This window comes from Ptychodera flava, chromosome 20 (genome assembly GCF_041260155.1).
Source record: "Ptychodera flava strain L36383 chromosome 20, AS_Pfla_20210202, whole genome shotgun sequence".
Classification (NCBI taxonomy): Eukaryota; Metazoa; Hemichordata; class Enteropneusta; family Ptychoderidae; genus Ptychodera; species Ptychodera flava.
The window spans coordinates 22,647,080-22,671,444 of NC_091947.1; the positions used below are offsets into that span (position 1 = coordinate 22,647,080).

Sequence of the window (24,365 nt, forward strand, 5' to 3'; positions counted from 1 at the left end):
CTTTGGGCGAAGTGGTTTTAGTTCGAGGTGGTACTTGGGGCGAAGTGGCGTTGGACGAAGTAGTACTTGGGACGAGGTTGTTTTGGTGCGAAATGGTTTTGGGACGAAGTTGTGTGGGGCGAACTGGTTTTGGTGCGAAGTGTCTGGACCCCGAGAATACAGATACTGTGATACAAAAAAAAATGGTGTTGGATATACTATCCATATATAGATTCATTCACTAACCATGAAAGATCGACTTTCTCAACAGGTTACGCAAGTCAGAACTGTAAAACAGTACATCATTAACCATTCTTACAATTGTATTTTCACTGTAAGATATTCTTTTCATCAGACTATACATTTCACAGGCTCTAGAGTCAATGCAGGCGAACCGCTAGCCGCTACTGTATCAGTGGCGGCTAGCGGTTCGCCTGCATTGACTCTAGAGCCTGTGCTATCAACGACATCATTCCCTTCCTATACATACTTTCCGGTAGCCACTGCCAGACATTTTATTCCTGTCCACTGTAAAATATGACTTTTTCTCCCCACCCGGGTGGGGAGAAAAAGTCACCCACTGACTCTACTTTGAATTTACCCGCCTGCCTTCCCTTTCCATGATAGCTTCGTTGGCTGTAGCTGTGAATTGCAGTATTCAGAAAAGGGAATCTAGTCAACCATCCCAACACTGGCAAGATGGGTGCATGAAAACTTTATGGGTATATGTCGTTTTCCGTCAAATAATCGGGAGCTTTCAGTATTAAGAGGGGGACGGGGATAGGGGCGGGCATTTTTATACAAACCTACCCTCCTGGAGGGTTCAATTTTGCAAACAGCCTGGGGAGGGTCATATTTCATATTTGCAAATTTATGATGATCGCAAAATCTTACAGTATGACGAAACTGTAATAACAATCCCATGATAATTGCAATAGTTGAACATAGTTCACCAATTTCATCCAATACGGATGGTGCACCGAAAAGCGAACAAATGATACATCTACTAGGCATGTGCTATTAAAACCATTTTTTTCTGACAGAAAAAATCTCTCTCAGGGGGCCGTTACTCAAAAAATTGATAACTTCAAGGGGGTTGCTCAAAATGTGGAGAGGAAGGGTGATTCCTCAATTTTTTGTTCGAAATAAATTGAAACACTTCTCAGATTGCACCATTGCACACATCAATTTCTCAAAATTTTCGATGCGAGAGGGGGACATCCCCTCTCGTGCTCTCCCCTTAGGTTGTTCTAACATTTTTACTAGTAAAAGACAAATTGAAAACACCTCTCAGATGGCACCAGACTGCACCATTGCACACATCAGTTTCTAAAAAATTTTACAGGATCTAGGACAAAACTGAAATGTTGTGAATTCATTCTTTATTATCACAGGCACATATTATATAATTTAATTGACTCCAGTTCATACTGTACTCAGGCTTTTCATTAGAAGCTGGCAGCTGGAGAAATAACACAAGAAGGTCAAATTTTCCATTCCTGCATGTTCTTTGATCTTCAATCTCTGGTAAACTGAAAACTTTTTTTAACGAAATGTATAACCATTGTTTGGTTGTTGAATATTGTGACTCAAACACTGGTCATGCAAAAAATGTAATAAAAAATATCAGTGTTTAATGTCATTTTCAAACAATTTTACCGAGTGCAAAATAGATTGAAACATCTCTCAGATTGCTCCATTAAAAACATCAATTTCTCAAACCCCCTCTCTCGTGCTCTCCCCTTTTGGATGTTATAACAGTTTTACTTAGTAAAACAAATTAAAACATCTCACAGATAGCATCACGACTGCACCATTGCACACATCAATTTCTACAAATTTTCCACGCAAGGTAAGGGACAGCTCCCTCTGACACTTCCCCCTCAGCCTCTCCCGTGTTCTCCCCTGTACTTTTAAATTCTTCCCCGTCAGATATTCCAGTGAAAACCCTGTCATGATGCCCATCCAAATGAAACAATACTGTATGATTTGATACTGATGATAGCGTGAGCTTTTTATCTGACGTGTATTTTCTGACCACTTTGATTTCATTTTGTTGGTTTCGCCTTTTTCAACCGTCGTGAGCTAACCGATAATAATCTAGCAGAGTAAACTTACATCAGGATTGAACGGTCTTTAGTATTGCTGTATTTTGGTAACTTTGACAAATACATGTATTAGTATTTAACCTTTCTAAGTGGGGTGGTCTGTCACAATTTCTGTGTTAGGAGGGGGTTACTCAAACTCATCAGAGTTGGCGGGGTACTCGAAATTTAAGGGTTTCCGATAAAATTCCTCCGACCCCCATGCCAAAAATAATGACGGCTCCCTTATGAGCGTCAGTTTCACAGGTATTGACACACTGTGCTGTATATTTGCACCACATAAAAATGTGAGAATAGATCGATTGATAGCGAGACAGATAGGATAGGAAGATTTAGATTCTACCAACTACAAACTTTTGATAGTGAAGCACTGAGAAACAACGGGGTCTAAAGGCAGCAATAACTGGAAACAAAGGAAGTCAAGTAGCTGAAGAAGGTGTTAATATTTGCCAGGATGATGAAGACGACGCCGTTAATATTTTAAATGAGCTGAACAATGAGAATGATTCAGACTGCAGTAGATATATTGTACAATGAAAACAGTGACAATTTAGCAATACAAACATTACATGTAAAAACATTGCTTCAAGTGACAAGATCAGGCATTAAAGGTAGCGTGTGCACAACTGAGAAATCATGGTATCGGTAGGAATAAAAAAGAAAGTGGTAAATTGTGTGATTCTAAAAGTTTCGGACACACACAACATCCATTAAATGAATAAATAAATGTCTGTTTTATAATCAGTCTGAATATGTAATACATGTAACAGTCCTATTGGAAGTAAATGTTATCATATTGTTGCATGTCACGTTCAGCTTTCAATGACAACGATAAAAGTGTAAAATATTTGTCTCTATTATAGAGAAAATTCATGAGCATTCACATGTCCGGAAGTTGGTCATTAATATCTTACTTTGCTGTCAACAAAAACTGCAGAATGGTAATATATTTTGGAAGGTTAGGGCTAACCCTCGACTTTCCCAGAATGAAACAATTAATCTTTACAAATTACGCGTTTCAAAAACATTCTAATAGAATTATCAGAGCTGACAACAATCACACTCCCTCGTGAGCTATTCAGCTCTGGGACTATTCGCCCCATAGACAGTGTACATAAGCGGGTTTTTCTCGCTTTGTACACTCGTCTATGGGCGAATAGTCCGAGCTGAATAGCTCACGAGGGGACTGTGCAACAGTTGTTTTATTCTTTACTTAGTGTAACTTTCATGAATGGACAACGTTCAGTAAATAAATTGACGACGATGGTGATTAGGTCACTTATTTTGAATGAGAAAATTATGTCAACTGATTATCTAGAACAATACCGTTCATTCTCAAACGCATTGGAACAATGCTTTAGAAAAATGAATCATGAATGTGCCGTATTTTTTGTAATCATTTCAAATGTGTGAGCAAATCTTTTTTTTAAAGAGTGTCATGTGCGGCAGGGTTTACGAACGAACACTGCATTCAGAGTTCACGAAATTTTCGTAATTGCGACACGTTGGTTCGACCATACACAGTAGAGAAACTACTCCGTCGACGAACTACGCAACCTTGATGCAACGATGACGGAGAGTTGATAGTATGAAGCGCCGCAAACGACGTGACTGCGACAGGGACAAATATGACGTCATTTCAATAGTCGGAAGTGGCTTGCAATTCAGCGTACAGCATAGAAGGATTAGTGGGCAGTGCATACGGATGCGTCTCTCACGATGGACAACGCTTTTACACCTTTCTTTGTATTTGTGCTGTCACTTTTAATATCTGGCGATTTACTTGGTAAGTGAAGTACATTTCTCTGAGAGTTTTTGTTGTTTTACCCAATCTCTTTACATGTCTGACGACTTTGGTGCAGACATGCACTACACAAGTGGTAGGATAGTTCACTGAATTCAGTATTCCCACTATTCGTTCATTGAGTCAAATTTATCGGTCACTACTTGCAGTGTGTAATTCATGTTAGGCGCAGGTGATAGCTCGTCACTGCGTCAAGCCATACCTTCAAGACAACTACCTATAGATGCCAGCTTCATTCACAAACCTAAATTATTTGTCTTTGTCTTCAATGAGATCACTAAATTCGGTTTTCCAGACAAAACGAACACAAAATCCGTCCTTCGTACTTTGACGTCAATGACCCTCACAACATCAGATCCGTGAGTCATTGACTGCAGAGCTAGAGTAGAATGGCATAAATGCAATATACGAGCATAGACTCAGAAAACAGCTTTCGCTTACTGACCTCACTCCTACAGATGAAACAGTGTGCGTCACAGCTACACACGACAGGCATGTAACAACTAAATGAATGTTTACGATTTTATAACTGGTGCTGTTCACGCCATTGTCATTGTAATGTAAACTTGTGTGAAGCAGATAAACGTATAAAAGGCTGTTTGTAATGTAGAGTGCAGCCAGGTTACACTATTCATTTGAAGTCTTTGGTAACACTGTTCATGCAACGTCACAGTATTGTATGGGTTAAAATTATTAGATTCGTCTTTTCATGAAATTCTACGCAGTCACTTGTGCATCGCACTACAAGCGATGGTGTCATTGTAGTCTGATTTGAAGTTGTTCCAAGCAAAGGAACTGTGTTTTAAGAATTTTTAAAAAGGAGGGCGGATATTCTCAAAGTAAATGAAAAGTTGTGAGCGTTGTTGTTGTTATTCAATGGATAATATAAAGGGTAAATATTGCTTGACACCTTGTTGTATATGTCCGCTGCATAGGGCAACGCAGTCAGGATATTAAATGTCAGCTGTGAAAGTAGAAGTAGCTGTACAGTAGTACATAGACAGTAGAAGCTACTCTTCTACCCTCGTTGCTAAAATCAAAGTGTGACTGTTTTCTGGACAGGGCCATGAGCTAGGAACAGAAAAAAACTTTTGTTTTGTAGTTATGTCTATTAATGTTTTGTCTCTCAAGTTACTTTCAGATATTTGGGATTAAATGACTTTGGTATAAAAAGGAAAATATAGCCTTTCTGTGACGGCACCCATTTTACACAAAACTTATCATTCTACAAAGAAAAGTATTAAAAGAAGTGTAAATGCAGTGTCAATATTATGTGAATTTTGTGACAATTATTACCATTTGTGCAATTTGGGTGGATTTCAGAAAAAAATGGATATGGTGTAAACACTGTAGTGTAAATAAATATATATATTATCTTCAGGTTTGTATGTCATTGAAGTCACTGTGACTTGTCTTTCATCAAAATTATCGTGTTCCTTTTTCAGATGTCATCAGTGCACAGTCAAGTTTCAGCAAACAAATAGAAAAGTTGCACCATTATGAAATCTTTGAACCGCATCGACTTGAAGGAAAACAGAAGAGAGATATAGCCACTTCAACCTCAGTAAGTAATGCTAATCAAAGTGCTTGAGAAAATCATTGTTTGCAAGGAGGGAGGATTGCAAATTGCCAGATAAGAAGTTGCTGTATGTTTACTCATGTGTTCTCATCTGATTTCCTGCAAGTTTCCCTCCTTTTACGACCAGTTTCACAAAGATAGAATTATTATTGATGTATTGACCATAGAAACTTCACAGGAGACATTAATAATCTTAATCTACGTGGTACGTTAGTAGGTAGTGGAATTTCAGAAAGCTAGCAGGAATGACCGACCCAGAAGATCACGCCATGATTTGACCTTCTCAATGACTTTCCTGTTTCCTTCCAACAGCGATAAAACTCCATCCTCTGTAACTGCTGTTTATCAGATCAAAAACAAAGGATTTTCATATTTGAATGACCTCCCTTTCCGGATGTTAAAATGAGAGGAAAGTAGTCACTGAGACTAACTGTACGGCTCAACTGAAAGCAGCACACTTACATGTATCACTGTGTGTAGTGCATGTAGGGACCATGATGTAGTGATCCAAAGATCAAGTTTGTTCAAGATTATTACCAGATCACTAAAATGATAACAAACAAAGCCCTTACTTTGCTGTCTTTGAAATATGTTATTCAACACGCAAGTTGTATCCAAATCAATCCAGTGGCCGGCAGTGGCCTTATTGAAAGAAAATATCACAACAGAGCTGTCAATCGTCATTGTCGTCTTGTACTCTTGCGAGTTCCCTCCCTCCGTAAATGATAGGTTCAACCACAGTCTCTCCCTTGAAGGGACTGCGGTCCAACCACCCCGCTGAAAAGTAATTAGCTTGTGGCCAAATCTTTGGAAGAGTTTACAGTGTTTGTATCCAGCGTTTTACATGTAGCCTAGAATCCTAGTATTCGTCCGCTTGCCTCAGTACCTCAGACCCACTCCGGGTCGGAGGTACGGAGGCAACCAGACGAATAGGATTCTAGGCTACCAGCCTTTATTCTTCAGGCCCTCTATGTCAGTCGATTCAGCCACAATATGAAATATCAAAGTTCAATGATCATATCATATTGAGAGGATAACACTCACCATCTTGGACTTTTGATGTGCTTGAAGAAAAGTAATAAGCCTTGTTGCTTCATATTGAATTTCTCTGGCTTACAGTTAAATGTGTATTGTGGGACACCGTATTCTAAAAACATAAAATGAAATCACAGGTTTCAAAAGCTGTGGAATGAAGAATTTATTCTGCAGAGGCTCTTGATTCAAATTTGACCGTTATGCAATTACTTACCAAGGTTATACAATATACATCCGAAGTTCAAATATCTATGGGAAGACCTAATCCTTGCCGATTCCTTTTGAAAACATCAGTATTACTTTAGTAAACTAAAGCACAAGGGAGAGGATATGGGGATATGAACAGTTCGTTTGTCCTCGGATTATGCAAACTATAAAAACAGTAAGGAAACATACCTTGCAAGGTAATCTCAAAAGTCTGGTGATAAGCAGTATATTAGAACTAAAAAAAAATGTTTCATGTTTACTGTTTAAAGTTTGCAAGTAAGCTTGGGTTTTGTTCTTCTTAATCAGAAATCTTAATTTACTCAAAATTTTGTATAGTAACAAAGTTATAGAAATTATGTAGGAGGTATATTGATATGTAGAACGGCCACTTGGGCAAGGTGATATACATACATATTTTAAGTAGGCAGTTTTCACAATTACAGTAACAAAAAGATTCATATATTGTAGTTGCTTTTTACTCAGTAAATTAGGCTAATATTTTGATGCCACTTTTAAAAAAAAATGTCAGGAATTATGTAGACGCAACTATTCTCTCGGTGACATCCTGTTATGAAACCAGGTTTGATACGTATCCTCAAAAGAATAGCACCCTGTACTGGTATGCATGCTAATGAGGTACATGCATAATTCATTTCTCAATGGTACCAAGTTCTGCCAGATACTTATTATTTCTGAGAAATATTTCAGTGTCAGTATGGAATGACAGGTACATATACTGATATTTAAGAGGGCATTTCCTCATGCAATCATGAATAATGTACCATTTAAATGTACATTTTTCCATCTGACCAGATACAAGTTGAAATTCCTCACTAACATTTGTTTAGCATTACATTGCATATATTTTGTCTCTTTGATTTAATGTGTGTTAACCATAGCAATTTTGAATATGTAAAGTTTTATTTCCATAATGTTGCATTATTTGTATTATCTAGATGGATACAGTATCAAAGAGACTTCAGCATGTATGTTGATATGTCAGCCACACCATCATGCAGCCATTATGCTTGAGCTGTCATGAGTCTACAACAATTTCTATACTCAAGTATTGTCAGTCAGGCTTTACAAATCTAAACTTTGGGTTTGCAAAGCCTGATAACACTAATAGTATGTTGAGCCCGGTTGACTTAAGATTAGAAGATACACCTTTGGTTGCAAACGAAAAGGAGTTTCTTAGGGGGCTCTTAAATGTTTTGAGTGGATTCTCTTGGTTACTAACAATTCAAAACAAAAATTCCTTTGTGTCCACTAATGTTCAGTCTTGCCGTTGAGCCTATAGAAAATTTTCGAGTAGTTGTTTGCATGGACTACTTAAATTCCCTTTTTACCAGACCAGCGAATGCTAATTGCATGTATGAAAACAATGTAATTGTGCACGACTACCAAGCCAACTTGTAGAATTATTGAATTTACCTATATCACCTGTCTTCAGGACAAAAATATTTGCTCACGAAATTAAAAAACGATTACTTTAAACTTCCTTGTTGTGACAGTTTATAAATCAAAATACCATCTGTGCATGTCGTGTTTCAAGTAAGTAATAAGTTCATGCTCCTTTACAATTCTTGCCACCAACAATAGGTTTAACCAGATGCTATTCATTTAATATTTGGCTCAACTTGCAAGGAAATGGGGTGAAAAGTTTACAATTACATCACACAAGACAGATTCTGTGAACTTATATCAGATATTGTCTTGTGTCCATGAGAACTTGGATTATCTGTACAGGAAAGAGAGATTTTGATTGGTGGAGAGAGAGGTGCAGAAGGAAAAAGACAGATTGCTGATGGAAATCAGTTTGATGATTTGCAATAGGAAATAATATTTTGTCAAATTTGATGGAGCTTGTGAATTTGGTCAGCCATTCCAGTTCAACGCATATTATTACATTTCCTGTTTTCAGAATGGAAGTGTAAGAGGATACCCTGACACAGAGGTTCCTTGTGAATGTTCCAAGAAAGATCACCTGCAGTACCATTGCAATGTATTCATTTGCATTTGCTGGCTTTTCGCAGTTGTATGATTTAGTTCAAAAAAATGTCAACAGTGTTTGCTTTCACAGATCAATACCATTGTTGAGTGTATCCAATTCACATGTAACACTGTCTTCATGGTACCAATTGTTCAAAACCTCAGACCATGAAACCTCAAAATGAAAACTAGCAATATTTGACATCAGAGTTGCCTATGATAAATGGGTATATAGTGGGTAAACCCTCTGTAACAAACCCAGATTGCATACTTGTGATTGAAATTTGTCAAACCATAGACCCCCTCGAGAAAAAACGTTCGCGTGGGGGGTGGGGGGGGGGGGGGGGGTTTCCTATGGTTAAATTAGCCACTGTGTGTATGACACTTGTTGATAAAAATTAGCCATTGTACTATAGATGACACTGATTGAATTAGCCATTCTTCATATATCCAAATACCAGGCGGCTCAGGTGTTCCATTTCAAATTCCTGTTTTTAGAAGATGGTGAAAGTCTATCATAGTCACATCAGCTCTGAGATAAGCGACAGACAAAGCCTACAAAAACTTTCTTGACAAAGTTCCAAAAAGGTCAGATAAAAGGCTGTCGTGTAATGTGGTGTCGTGATGCATGATTAAATTTCATCCCATTGTGGATTGTCGATACAACCTAATACTCAGAAGTGAGTGAGTTTATCTCCTTGTTTTGAACATCAGTAGTCATTGAAGTTGTCAACTTACAGTAATTAAGAAACAAAATTGTCCTTTCCAACCTTCCACTTCACTGAAGTCACGGTCAAAAGACTTAGACATCCAACAATTTATGTGAATGTAATCCTGGTAGTAAACCAATTATGTACTAGTCGGATACGCACTCCACTCAGATTGTTTGCATACTTGGCCAACCAGAGTTCATGCCTTCTGGTGAAACTCTCTGGTGTGCACATTTACCAAATTAATAATGCCAGCCTTTCTCAGTGCAAGCGTTCTCCAGAGTCTGAGCCACAGGCGAAACACTTGATGAAGATGTAGGCGCGTGTTGAACAACTACAAAGTGGTTGCTGTTACTGGTAGCTACCCAGGTGGTCAGTTGTACCTCTCTGTGGTACTGAACTTTGATTCACTGTGGGCCAGAGAGAGAAAGAGACCCTGCTGAATCCGTGCATATCATATGTCATTGCCTGTGGTTTGACCAAACATGTGATTTACCTTAATTATATTTACCATAGTCTACACATGTGGTTTTCCAACAGCTGTATCAGCGAAGCCCTACAAACTAGCTATAGCCCAACAAGCCATGCTGGCCTAAAGCATTCGGGGCAAGTTTGATAGTTAAGATGGTTTAGCAGTCAACTCACTGAATAATTGTTCTGCCCTACATCGTATCTTGCCTGCAATATACATGTAGCTATCCTTCTCATTACTCCAGCAGCAGTATGTGTCAGGAAAGCGTTTGATCAGCTTTGATCAAAAAATACGGTCAAAAAACCCATCTACTGTTATTTAAATTGTTACTATTTAAATTTTTAGACAAAAATAAGATAAGTACTGGCGGCACAAGTCTGAAAGGTGCATTCACAGGACTGATACTGATACACTGATACTGAGGTGGATTTTTGTAAGCAGAGATTTCTAGTATTCTACTGAAGTGAGGGCTTGAAGACAATCATCTTGAAATGTTGCATCAGGTGTAACTGAAAGAGAAGAAATTGGTGAGATGAAGCTTGCTGTGCATATGAAATGTACGTGAAAGTGACACTCCAGTTGTTTCTTTCCGCTGTCAATCACCTACTTTTGAGCCAAAAATATTAAACTCCTCCATTACCTGGGAGTACCAATCTTACCTACTTATTACGAGCATCTAATCTGAGGTGCAATTCATCTTTATACAAATGCACTCTTGAAGACAATTTCAATCACTGCAATGCAGCATGAAGACATCCACAGAATTCTTTATAAGTTTGAAAGTACCCTGTAGAATATCCATGTTGTGTTACACCAACAAGGTGAAAAGGAAGAACTCAAGGTAGTCCAGTTGATGTTTTATTTGTTACAGCTCAAAGTTTACGTGACTTATTAAAATTGACCTTTGATAAAAAAATCAGTGTTTTGGTACACTCAAACACCAAATATTGTTTTCAACAGGCCAAAATGTCTCCCACTATGTCTAGTATCTCTCACTAATTTCCTCAATTTCTCATAGCTTCTTTCACTCTAAAAAGGTGAAAAAGAAAAAAACATAAATGATTATGCACAGGTGAACACCTGGTGAAAAATCTCTCCAATTGTTGTGTTGTTGCCTTTGTGATTAGTCAATCCTGGTGTTGTTTAATCACACTATACATGTAGCTACCGGTACTTACTAGAAATTAAATAAGTTGCACATTCACAACCAGAGAATTCAATTGCAGAATTTACTTTGTATTTATAGCCCATATAAACACCGTAGGATGTTGGCAGTGTACTTCTTCTCTTTCGTGCAGTTCTTAAAGTAGAATGCACCTTGGAAACGGATATTTGAATCTCAAATTTTTACAATCTTTTCTAAAGCTTGTGGAGTGAAAAAATTTCACTGTTTTAGGCTTTGGAAAATCAAAAATTTTATTTTTCTCCGTAGAGTTGACATATAATAGTGATGACGGCCATTTTGAATTTCAAATATCAGTAAATGTTAAGTACTTTGTTTCTCCAGTTCCAAACTTTGCACTGTGACCCTTGAATTTTATATTTGATTTTGGTAAGAGAATGGTTGAAAGTTTCATCAGGGAAAGTTTTAGCAAAAATTTAGGCCTTTTGCTTTCAAAGCTCATACTATACCACAAAGAAAAGTACCCACTGCAAGTAAATGATAGCCGATAATTTAAACCTCTTTCCAACAATAAAATCTATAAAAGTGATGAAATGTCATTATATTGCATAATTAACTTTGATTATTCAGGATCCATTATCACTGTTAAAAATAGAAATAGACTCTTACTTGCAAATTTAGTACCAGTAATTAAATAATATTTTGATTGTACAAATAAACGAGGACTGTACATTTATCATGTTGGCGTGCATGCATGAGTAAGGTAAAGCCCCTTGGTAATTCTGCATTCATCGAAGCCTAGATGGTGCGTTACAAATGGATGGGGTGAATACAAAACCAAATGTGAATACGGAATACAGCAAAATTTACCAGACAACTAGCTTTCCATTATACATGCAGAGTTCACTCTTTAATTTCCATAGGCACTAGATTTATGGCAATCAAGAGCCATTATTAGGTTTTGTAACTTAAAATGAATGTGCGTGCCGATGAACAATATGGAATGAAAATTGATGTAGTTATTCGTGTGACTTTCCTCTGCTGTAGAATGTAATCACTGAAAAGACTGATCAGCTGTAGTAGTCTGTCACATATCAGGATTATCACCCAGCCCATCGTATGTCAGGGCCTGAGTCATGACTTAATCAATCACATGAAGGGAATCCTGTTGCGAAGCTGTAACTTCCCCAGCATGCTGGTTCATGAGACAATTATGACGATGATGATTTCTCTCACACCTGTAACTAGCATACAGCAATCAATCTGACTGCATAGTTTGACGATGGATTACATATAGGTTTTACATATGAACAGCACTTTGGACACAAGTGTTACCGTACAAACCAATTTTAAAACTCTCATTTGTCAGAGCATGTACAGTCTGCAAAAAGGAAGTTTATTTTGTCTCCAGAACCTTTGAAAAACAAATAAATCATTTACATTGATGATAGGGAGCCAAATATGGTTACAAAAGATAAATTTGGTATGACCTCTCAGAAGTTGCCTGACCTTAAATTGAAAGATGTAGTTCATGAAATATTAAAAATGTACTTTGAAATAAGATTTCATACCTCATGATATGTATTACAGAATGTATCAATGGATAATTTGCTCTTGTAAATCTCTCAGGCAGTGCAGCCAGCAGAAAGGCTGAGACATGTGTTTGCAACATGAAAATTGGAGAGAATTGCTAGATTTATGGTGTGAAATCTAATTAAACCAAGCCCAATATGTATGTAGATGCAAAGCACATTGTACAGTAGCTGGGTATTTCACTACAAAATCATAGCTCTATGTTTACGTGTAAGATATAGCTGTTATTAAAATGATGCACTGGTTCTTGTATTGTTTTTTAAGTTCAAGTGTTGGCGTTCATATTAGTCGCAACCTTGGCTGCAAGTAACTCACACATGTCCGCATGGAAATATGATGTCTCCTTTCGATGGAAGTTTTGAGCTGATGAGCTTTTATGATTCATGGAAGTTCAGTCTATGTGTTGTAGTGTACTCTAACTCTGACTGTGCAGAGTTTATTGTGGACCCAAACAGAACATTAGGAATATGAACCCTCTGCTTGTCCCTGTAGTGTAGTCATTTTCTATTGTTTTGGCAAATGATTGTCTGCATGAGGAAGTGCTGATCATAAGAACATCAAGTGAAGTTTGTTTCGGAGAAAAAGGTTCGTTGAGATCAAGGTCTTTTACTTCATGAGTCTTTTCATAGTATAAATCGCTGTGAAATGGCTGTTTCCCCGTACTGTGAACTCATCCAGCGAACCCTTTAATGACCTTATTTGATTTTCAAAGGTCTCATTCTCTTATCAATAAACAAGTATTATTTGTGACATTAAACGGAATATGAGTATGAGTTACACCAGTGACCAAAAGCAAATATTGATATTAAGTTTCAGTTCATTGGTAATGCCTCCCAGTGCCTAAGAAGATATTTGAGACTAATACTCATAACGTCACACCTAGCACAATGTTTCCAAGAATTACCACAATTGTGAGATTTGAGTGTTCCGTGATATTAGTGTTAGTTACTTGTGCCAGTGACTGTAAAACATCTACAGGTTCGCTGAATTTCTTATAGTGAAAAAAGATAGGGTGAGGGATTGTCTTCATTGGAAACATGATTCATCTTACAACTATTTCATATTTTTTAAAAATCAATGAATGAAGTAAACAGATTCTGTGCATACAGGTTTTTAATCCCAGGGTAAGACAGTCGTCTGCCTGACTTGAAGAAAAAGCTACCACAATTTTGCTCCAAATAATTTATTGCCTATTTTTTCAAACAATGATAAAGTTCATCGGCTATATATACCAATCACTGAGAGTATAACTTGCCAGTGGTATTTTATTGTACCAATCAAATCAAGATTTGGATTTATCTATCGAATCAATCAGCAATATTAGATTAGACACCAGTGTGAGCCATCCATCATGTTGGCATAGTTACTACAAACACTATGGTATATGCCACCTTGTCTAACCTGTAACTTAGCCTCAAGCAGGGTGTTTGAACATTTGCCCTGTTAAGGTCACTCAGTCAGTAAACATTAAGTTTAATATTTCAGTGGTCTATATCTCTGAAAATCCAGGGCTGTGATCCCTACAACAGTGTGAGAGAAATTCTCGGTGCACAAAGCCAGAAATTGAGGACTGTATTCAGTGTTTAGTTTGGTAGTTTCAAAATGATAAAAAGAAGAAAAAAAACCTAGTCTTACTATCGATGAAAACTGGCTATAAATTGTGTAAGTGTATGGAGCCGGAGTTTTGAATTTCATACATTTATTAAGAGCTGAATGTTGCCAACACTTTTTTCAAAAGAATGTTTCTCATCTAAGATGACAGGGAAACTCCTCATACTATGAAGTGGAATAGGGTAGCAATAGTTAACTTGAAGGATGAAGGGGCGTAATTGGGGTAAGAACCTCAATTTTGGTAGTAATAATAAAAATTTAATAAGGTTGAAAACTTGACACTATTTTCTGAAATGTCATATTTCACTTGAAAGAAGAGTGTATGTAGAAAAAAACGACGATTTTATTTTGCATTGTCTATCCTCATTCTAAAATGACATAGGTTGAAAGACTGACACAAAAAAGTGACTAAAAACATGATGAGCAAAATTAAAATGCCTCCCATTCAAAATGTAAGAACTTTATTGCCAAACAAAATAATCTTTTTGTAATAGAGCATTTAAAAACATGATGTGAAAATTTCAGAAAATCATGATTCGCATACAGCTGTGTAAAGTAACACTCTTTTGTCAAGCAACTTACGATAGCTTGACAAGCTAAGAGGACCCAACCAATATTTTAATCTTGGGTTAACAAATTAATTAAAATTGAAGGAATATTTGCAAAAATGTGATTTTTGAGCAAAATACACTGTGTTGGGTGCAGCGCCCCCTTAATACCTGAGTGTATTTTAAAAAGTGAAATGAATTCACCCAATGTTCAGTGTCAAATATTATTATTAAATACAAAGTTTAGTAATAATCTTCACAAATATAGGCTTACTTATTTCTATATGGACATTAGATTAACTTCATGTTAGTCACAAGTGATAGGGTTGGTAGTAATAGACACAAAATATAATAACAAATCAATTATTGACAGAACATTTTTATGACACGGTACAGCAAAGCATAAACAAGAATCTGAATCATGAAAGCCTTCATATCGGTGAGTTTTCCAGACATAATCTAAGACAGGTTAAAGGCCGAAATTGCGGTTACTTTGATGAGAATAAAATGATAGTGCATTTTATTGGCAAACAAATCCATCTGTCCATAAATGCTAGAGGCCACAGGGTGTGTGACTGGCCGAGAGGTGAGGCATGTGCATCTGTGTTCAGAAATGAGAAATACACCAAGGTGAGATGAGAGACATATATCCTGTCAGTGACTAAGGACAAAGCATCATGTTTTTAATCGTGATAGTCTCATTTCAGAATTCATCCTTGTGTTTTAACTTCCAATTATCCTCCCACTCGTACAGAAGCAACAAAGCACTGTGCCAAATGTACTGTCAAAATAACATGCTTCTAATTCAAGCCCCATTCAGTCCACTCATCTTGAAGGGTTCACCGTCTCTCACCATCTCTGTCTTTTGTTCCTACTCCTATGTTCTGTGCTTCCATTTTCTGTGACTGCCCAAACTGCATGTACCGGTACATGGCTAACCATAGACAGTATAGAGGTTCCCGCCCCTTCTGTCTATGGGCTAACATACATGTACAACTCTCTCCTTTGTGTTGCAATAAAACCAACTGTTTGCTATCACTGTAGCCACAGATAAGCGGTTACTTTCATCGCATAGAATTTTTGCTGTAAATAATTTATACCCAGGATAATAATATATGGATTGATAAAGCCAAACTACTATGAAATTTGTGATAAAATTGAAAAAAGGAAAGCCATAAAAAATAAATCAGTATCTTTCAAAGAATGTTTCTGACAAATTGATAGTAAATTTTTTATTGGACACGTGGAGTATTAATACAAAATAGTAGATCACTGTAACTTTTATGATCATTTTCATGTATATGAATTACATGTTGCAAATTTATTCCGTTCATTTCTGTTATTTAATGGTAAATGGTACTTTTTGATTGTATCCTTGTATTAGAAAAAACTACATTTATCGACAATCATGAAAATAAATGGTATTATCAAATTTTACGCTGTAACAAATGATATAGATTATGTACTGAAAATTTGACACAGCCATCTGAAATGCAAATGGCACTTTTCGATTGGTTGAGAGCACCGTACTGAAGATGATATTCTCATTCCGCGTTATTGAAGAGTTCCCAGGTGCAATTAAATCATGCTATCGATTAAAATGCTGGAGACAATTGGCAGATTGGTTTCAAGGTTTCTTTGACCTAACTTGACCTTTGAGAGGATAGTCAGACGGAGCAGCTGAATGATCTGTATTTTAATGTCACTTTCCATTAAACAAGGACAGTTGTATGATTCATTCCCATTGCAATCAGACAATATGGCAGTCACTTCTGAGCATGCTCTGATTGGCCACGTGAATCATGTGGTCTTGAAGCATGGAGTACATTTCTAAAGGCATTGTAAAGAGACTTTGTAACTGTTTATTTGCTGGCTCATAGAATTAAGATGTATTAATGCCAGTAATTCAGACTGCAATTGAATTTCAGCAATTGCCGACAATTTGACAAAATGATCAAAATATTTCCATGTCATTTTAGACAAATATCATCAAAAACCACTCAGATTATAGCCTTCAAGGCCCAAATGATAAAGTAAGTGTTTTAATAGACTATCTGTCATTAAATTTTGGATGAATTTCCAAATTATGTTTCAATTATTTTTAATCTCCCCAACCAATTTTACCAGGTTGTCGTGAAAGTGCTGTTGTGTATCAATGCAATCCTATAAAAGGTGACTAACAGAGATAATGTTATGGTCTAAAAACATGAATCCCCAACCTTGCAAATATCTGGTTTTCTCATCAATAGAAGCACTTTTGAATATGAATATTAAGGAGAATTGCCTTTTTTGGGGGGAGTAACAGATGAAACCATTTACATTTGGGGGGGTCACAGGTAAATCCATCTACCCACCATGTTGGAAATGTTTAATTAAACACCTGACCACACCTACAATTTTTTCAAATATCATGGTTTGTGTTGACTGCCATGTTGTTCATATGCTACCAGTAGGATGGTTTGTATAGCCATTGATACTGTTAGGGGTTTCAAGTATCACCACGTATTCGATATCAACACAGCATTTATCATAATGGATGTTATCAACAATTGTGACTGCATCAAAATCATTGATAACAAGATATAGAGCACTGTGACAGGAAATTTATGAAATGTTATTGTACAACAAGATACTGTGTGTCCTGCAGTCGAGATGTTGTAAAATTGAAATTGAATATCAAAAGAGAGAAAGGTAATTAGATTTGCAGAGTGAAAATAGAGTTAGTTTTCAGAGTGAGAAGAGACAATTAAAGTGGATTTATATCAGGAAACCTGCTAATGTGATGAGGGCATTGCTGAGGAAAGGTGAAGTGGGCTTGAAAGAGAAAGTTAATTAAGCTTGAAATTGGAAATTTAGATTCCTGATCCATATGAATCAAAATCAGCTGGAATTTCTCAATGAAAATTTATGCAAGCACATGTGTGCGCACATACACATGCAACAACACAAGTATTGTAGGAGATTACATGTTGCAGTGATGTATAATAATAAAGAAGAACTACAAGTAGAAGGATATGTGAGTACACGTTACACCAAATGTAAAAATTTACTTTTGACAGTGAATGTACAAATGATTGTTTCTGTGCATTCTTGATTTTATTGTTTCTGTTAATATTTTTATCAGATTCTAGATTTGGAGGATGATTGGATTGGTTGATGCATTCTGTGACTTTGTTATGACGTTTTCACGATTCAAGGAAAGGCGTTTTGCATCATCATGCGCAGGCTAGGTGTGACTTTTAGTAGTGAATTGTGTATATTGCTTTTCCTGTACCAGACCGATTCATACCGGCTCGCTTTAGAAATCTCTGTGAGACATTTATAAAGTGCCGCATAGCTAGAAGCCTTGCCGGGAACTCAAATTGAAGACATAGTGGAAAATAGCAAGGTTTATATTCAGAGCGGAGGGATTTAGAATTGAGTCATAGCATAATTATGCTGATACTTTCATCATGGTTTTTATCAGAAAATTTATGTTCCAAAAGAATATTATACAACAGTAATGATATACTTCAGGCTTGTACTGTGAAGTAGGAATGTGCATATTTGAGAGAGTTTGAAGGCAAAACATCATATTCTGCTTGTAAGAAAATGGTGTCTGTGTGTACAATAGTATTAAATGAGTGTACGGTACATATTATACCTACTGGTAGATGTAGTGGGAAAATAACGTATGCGATGACTATTGAATTAAAGAAAGTGATTGATTCTGCTTTTAAATTCAATTCGAAAATGTTTATTTCCCGGCAGCGTTTTGTTAAAAGTTTGGTTAAGTTGGCGATATTTGTCCGTGGCATGCAGTTTTATTCTGCTATAAGGGTCATTTTCATAGTGTTACTGCATTGATATATATAGTGTATTAGATGAAAACTTAAAAACATGTATTTCATTACTTTTTCACACTTGGTTATTTATTTGCCAAAGCAAATATACAGCTTACTGCGAAATTAGAATGTGTATAGCATATACCCTGTTCTTTTAGGGTCTATGATTATAGACTCTACAGTAAGTGAATGTTGTCCATGGGTAATCTGTACATAATTACAATAACTCACCCTGTAATGCACGTACAGTGTATCTGTACGTAAAAAATGCCTTCAAAATTTATCACATGATCCTTCAATGCAACATAGTTCCTTGCAAAAATTTATTACTTGTCATATTAAAAGTGCCCCATTTTTTTATTTAAAATAAATAAATCACAAATGTATGAGGAAATCATCTTATTGTGCGGTCTATCCTGTGTTTATCAGTGAATGAAGGATGCAACCTTTAGTGACTTCATCCTTGAAAAGCGATCGCAACTCGCAAGTCTCTGAATTATGGATGAGTTAGCATAGGAAAACCTCTTCACATTGCGCATAATCCTTGCCACCCAGTATGTCTTACTTCTCGAAGACAAAGACTGAGTTGGCGGGTTCACTTGAATTATTCAACACATCAGAGAAACGTACATTCAATGATTGCTTGGAAACGAGAAAGATGGCATTCATCACCGGCAAAATTAAGTTTGCTGTTTATGTTGAGTTCTGCATCATATTGCTAAAATAGGTTTCTAAGATGCCAATTACACAATAGGAAACTCTATTTCCACGGAGACAAGGGATATGAGGAAGACTGTCTTTCATGTTGCTAGGTTATTGATATTTTAAGTATGCAGGGGCTTTCTGAATAGCACGCAGCATCCATTTCTCTGAGTTCCTGATGTTCAAACTTTTTGTGCTAATTAAGACTTGTACTGTTGTTCTTCTCCATTTCTGTCTTTTCATATATGCCTTTGCAGACTTTACCATTTCAAAAGGTACAGGAGCTCGTATTAATTCAGGACCAGGTCGATGTCGTTTTCAAGTCTATGTCACCAAAGATTTCTATCTCTGTACAAAATTATTGTGGCATGTTATGAAAATTTAGTAAATAAAGAATAAATTATGGACGATTGTTTCACATCACAGGTAGACAAAGTTATTCCAAAGTGTAAAAGGTATATCATGGGTATGTGGTTGTTGCTAAGCTTAGGATTAAACAGTGCAGCATAACAGTTTACAGTAGAAGAGTTTCCTGAACATCTGAATCTCCTGAAAATATTTGCGACTTACAACGGCGAGACTTCTGTGAATTGATTCACCCATGCATTGCCAAGAAATTAATGAGTCAGCTAAATCTGCTTTACTTTAAAAGTAAATCAATGAAATACCTCAAAGATGTTGTTCCATAGTATTATGAAAATATACCTGACCAGAGCCAGAGCCATTCTTGAAAACAAATTCATGTATGCGAGACGTTTTCTGCCTGGACATCAATGAACAGATGAAGTCAGTGAGAAGTGACAGGTTAGGCATGAATCACTGTGTCTCCAGGAAATTGTGAAGTGTGTCCCATAATTCTATAAGAGACTACTTCTGTAATGGGATGTCACACCGGCTTACAAGCTCTGGTGTTCACAATCCAATTTTCCTCGCTAGTCAGTCAGAAAGGCCAGCCATGCCAAACAAAAAGGCTGTCACATACAGATCTCTCTGTTGTATTTCTGAACGAACACATTGATTGAAATCTCTTGTTCAAGTGTAATCATTTATTGGTGTGGTTATTTGCATTTGGCAGTGGCATCCATTTAATCAGAAAGCAGATATACGCAAATATGAGGGAGATTATTAATTAGATCTGTTTTTTGTGAGAACAGTGAATTTGTTACCACTGCTGCAGTACATGCTGGCTGCAGTGATTTTCTGATGTACCACATACATTGTCTATACTGTTTTATGGTTACACCTCTGTTGTAGTTTACCTACCAAAGGAGGGAGAGATTCATGGATGTTTCATTCTTCATGGTGTAAACTTATATCATTTATGGAAATATTCTAGGGGGCTGTGTTTGTCACGAGTCTGTGGGTGCATGTAGTCAAAGACAGTACCATAACATGTACTTTATTCAAAGCCTCATGGTATTCATGAGCCAATTACAACATTCCTTTTTAAAATCCAGTTGACTGTCGCGTGTATCCATGAAAATTATGCCTTGTTTGATCACCTGTTCTTGATGCATGGTTTCTTTTCAGAAACATCAAGAACAACCTAATCTGTGCATTTGATATTTAAAATATGCAGCATACAAAATGTATATTTGGTTTCCCTGTAATGTGATTTGTGCAACTTTACCATAACCATATTTCAGGATACCATGTTATTTATCATTTTCAGTAGTACATGTGTCTGTGTGTATGTTCATATGTTTAAGTCATACGGCATATTTGTGAAAAGATAGTACTCATTACTCAAACCAATGTGTGTAAATTTTGTTTCTTTCCAGGACGGTCACGTAGAACAAACAACATTTGTCTTTGAAGCTTTTGGAAAAGATTTTATCTTAGATGTCCAATTAAATGAGTAAGTATACAGCGCTGTTGAATTCGAAATGGATAATTACAATTTCAAAATAAAAATGCGAGGGTGAGTTAAAACCCGCATCCACCTCCCACTCGAACCTCATCAAAAATGCAGTCTGTTAAAATACATGTTGAATGAATGACATAGCTGCATTTGTGAAGTCCATCATATTTTGTTCAGCACATGATCAAAATTTGTCACACTATTGCATTGTATAAATTTCAACATGGCGTGGTGCAGTTGCTGATGGTCAAACTTAAATGTTATGCCATGTACCACTGTATTCAGTAACAGTACAGACCAAGGATAGTTTGTCCCTAGGAACTTTCACAAACAGCCACTGATTCTCAAGGAAGCTACAATAAAATTACATTAGGTACAAAACATATGTACATGTAACAGCACATACGCTGACAACAGGCGGCCGCTTTTTCTATTGCAGAAAAATGGTCTCCAATAATAGCAGGACATGGGAATTTCAATGTGCAAGCTGTAACATAATTACACATGTATACTTGCAGTGTTTCATCTAGAGAGGGGGACGGGGGAATTCCCCCTCTGTTGACATGTTGGCACCCCCTAGTAATTTTTCAAGAGGGGACCAGCCCCCCATGAAATGGTGCCATTCACACCTAAGAGATACAAGTAGAACACATGAACTGGTGAAATCACCTCTAAATTTTCTGGTAAAGGGGGAAAATCCCCCCGTTTATGTCACCCTGGATGAAACACTGTACTTGACTTTTAAATGTACTTGTTTCATAAATGTAATGAAGTTTAAAAATCCTGCAATGCAGAATGTGTTAGAATCATTGCAGTTAAAATTGAAATGTTCAACTCAGTTACAGATATAATTACTTTCATGTGTTCTGTTGAATGCTAATGAGAATACCCCTGGTATTTATTACAGTCATACTGTGTTTGCTCTGAATCATGTGATTCAGAAAATACTGGTATGAGCTTGTAGAAACCAATATGCAGATTGAGATTTTACACAGTCACTTGTGAATAGGTATACACGAGGTCCCTGTAACCTAGTAAAAACGGGGGTTACAGGGGTCTTTGCCATGTACCTAACCACAGGCGACTGTGGCTTTCACAACTACATGCGTGGATGTCATGTTTTTATCTGTCATTTCAAAAAATATGAGATAATTGAAAAGGCCAGCCATCACTATGTTATAGTGTGTTGCAGGGCCATTTTCAAAAACAGTGACACCGAAGTCTCCTTGTCTCCTTTTACTGTCAGGGCTTTCCTGTTATCAAATTATTTCCGTATATTGAAAAGAAAGCATTCTGGAAAAAACCTGCAGGTGACAAATACTCTATAATAAAAGTTTTATTTCTCCTTTCAAGAGCTGACTGGCAAAGAAACATTGTCTCATCTGTCACGCCTGTCAACATGATATTGCAATTTGCGCTGTTGGTGTATCTGCTGTTTAACATTTAATGAAGGTAAATTGTTCCAAGATGGCTGCAACCTTTACATTAAGCTACGCAAATGTTTGCAAATGGCGAACACCTGCTGATCTTCGGAAAAGCTCAACTACTGAAGTTAATAGCCTCTTGCACTCGGCCAGTTTGAAGGGATGTTATATGAAAGACGATACCGCATACGTGTATCGTAATGCATCATTTGTGAATAATTCATCATCTGCCGTCCAAGAAATGATGACCTCTCAGTCACTGTACATGACTACCATAAGGCATAAATGTATAGAAATGTGAAGCCAATCCTACATGTATGTCTACTTTTTGAAAAGACACTTGGTTGGTAGACCAACACTATTCTCGACCATTGGCCATCCGGGTACTTGTGGATTCTTACACCATTTTTAGCTCATATTTGGTTTTATATATAAATACCAAAAGAGCTTATATGATGAGTCTAAGTGTCTGTATATTTGTGGGTATGTGCGGATGTATGTCCGTCACACACAAGGCTCCCATACGCCAAAGCTACCGTCTCAGTATTTAGTGTACATGTAGATGTAGGGGTTGAAATGTGAATTTATTCAAATGAACACATCAGTGTCAAAAATGTGCAAATGAGGTAAGAAAAAGCGAAATTCTGAAACAGGCTTGAAACAGGCTTACTCCACTGACTTCAGTCATTTCCTGTCATTGTTTTATGAACTGTTACATATTAACAGACCTGCTCAAACCATAGACAGTAGAGGGGAGGAAGACGTCTATGATCAAACTAAGGGGGGCTAGCTGCCTTTCTGCTATGCATGTTGCTAAAGTTGACCTCCAGTACCTAAAGTTTCAGACCTTAATTACTTTTGTCATTCTTGTTTTTCTGGTTTAAATATTTCTTGTTTTTTCTGGTTGTACTGTGCAAAAATCATTGTCATAACATCAACGTAGAATTTCCTGCACTCATAGATAGAAAACAACATTTATTGTTGATCTTTGGTACCCATACTGGTATGTACCAATGCTGATCAAATTTGAGCGACACCGTATAATTGCGGTATTTTTCCGTCAAAGCATGGTGAAAACAAATAATTGAAATTTAGATTTTTCATCCACCAAACCAATATTTAAAGTTTCAACTTACATAAATGACGTAACTTTTAGTTCTGCCTTTTTCACACAATTTCTGTATCATTCACGCTTCTGCATCGTTTGATCTCTCATTCAACTCGCTCATGTGCGTTTCACCTACTGACCTCACTCCGCAGTCAAGAATAGTACAGAGATGCTGCAGAGGTTTATGCTCTATCATTTCTATGAGTGAACATCTGGTATGTGAAAAAGAAAGGAGTCTATTTAAGAATCTGTTGATTTATGCACTTTTCTTCCCAGATCATAGTGTGTTTAATATCAAAGCCAGAGTCACATTTTCTGGTGTATCTATCATGATTATTACAGCATTTGTTGCTCCAAAATAAATATTTGAATAACAAAAGTACACACTTCAGATACTGTAGTGTGGAAAGTGTCCGTGTGGTTGTCCTGAACATTGCATGAAACCTATAAGGTGATCTTCACGGGACAAGATCCATGCAGTTAACTTGGTAAGATCAGAATCAGTCAGAAACCTACAGTAGGCTGATTGCAGGCTGTGTCTTCCTATTCAAATATTATGACAGATATTTTTGATTTGTGTGATTTCTCATTCGAGATGGAGATTGAAGGCCAGTCTCTAAGCAACCAACCAGATACTTAGATATGCACAAAACACAACTGTGAAATTTGTCTCATTGTTCAATGCCAA

General features: G+C 36.8%; 1 protein-coding gene across 4 annotated transcripts in view; it reads left to right on the plus strand.

The window, feature by feature from the left end:
• The first annotated feature begins 3,686 nt into the window (after positions 1-3,686).
• Positions 3,687-24,365, plus strand: part of LOC139120337 (disintegrin and metalloproteinase domain-containing protein 12-like) — a 68,151-nt gene continuing 47,472 nt past the window's right edge. For 2 of the 4 annotated variants that reach the window (XM_070684671.1, XM_070684673.1), the window contains exons 1-3: positions 3,687-3,870; positions 5,334-5,452; positions 21,066-21,142. In XM_070684671.1, coding sequence (XP_070540772.1) covers positions 3,804-3,870; positions 5,334-5,452; positions 21,066-21,142 — 263 coding nt within the window. In that variant the 5' untranslated portion in view covers positions 3,687-3,803. The remainder of the gene's footprint in view (positions 3,871-5,333; positions 5,453-21,065; positions 21,143-24,365) is intronic. The other 2 variants (XM_070684672.1, XM_070684674.1) reach the window with 1 other exon arrangement.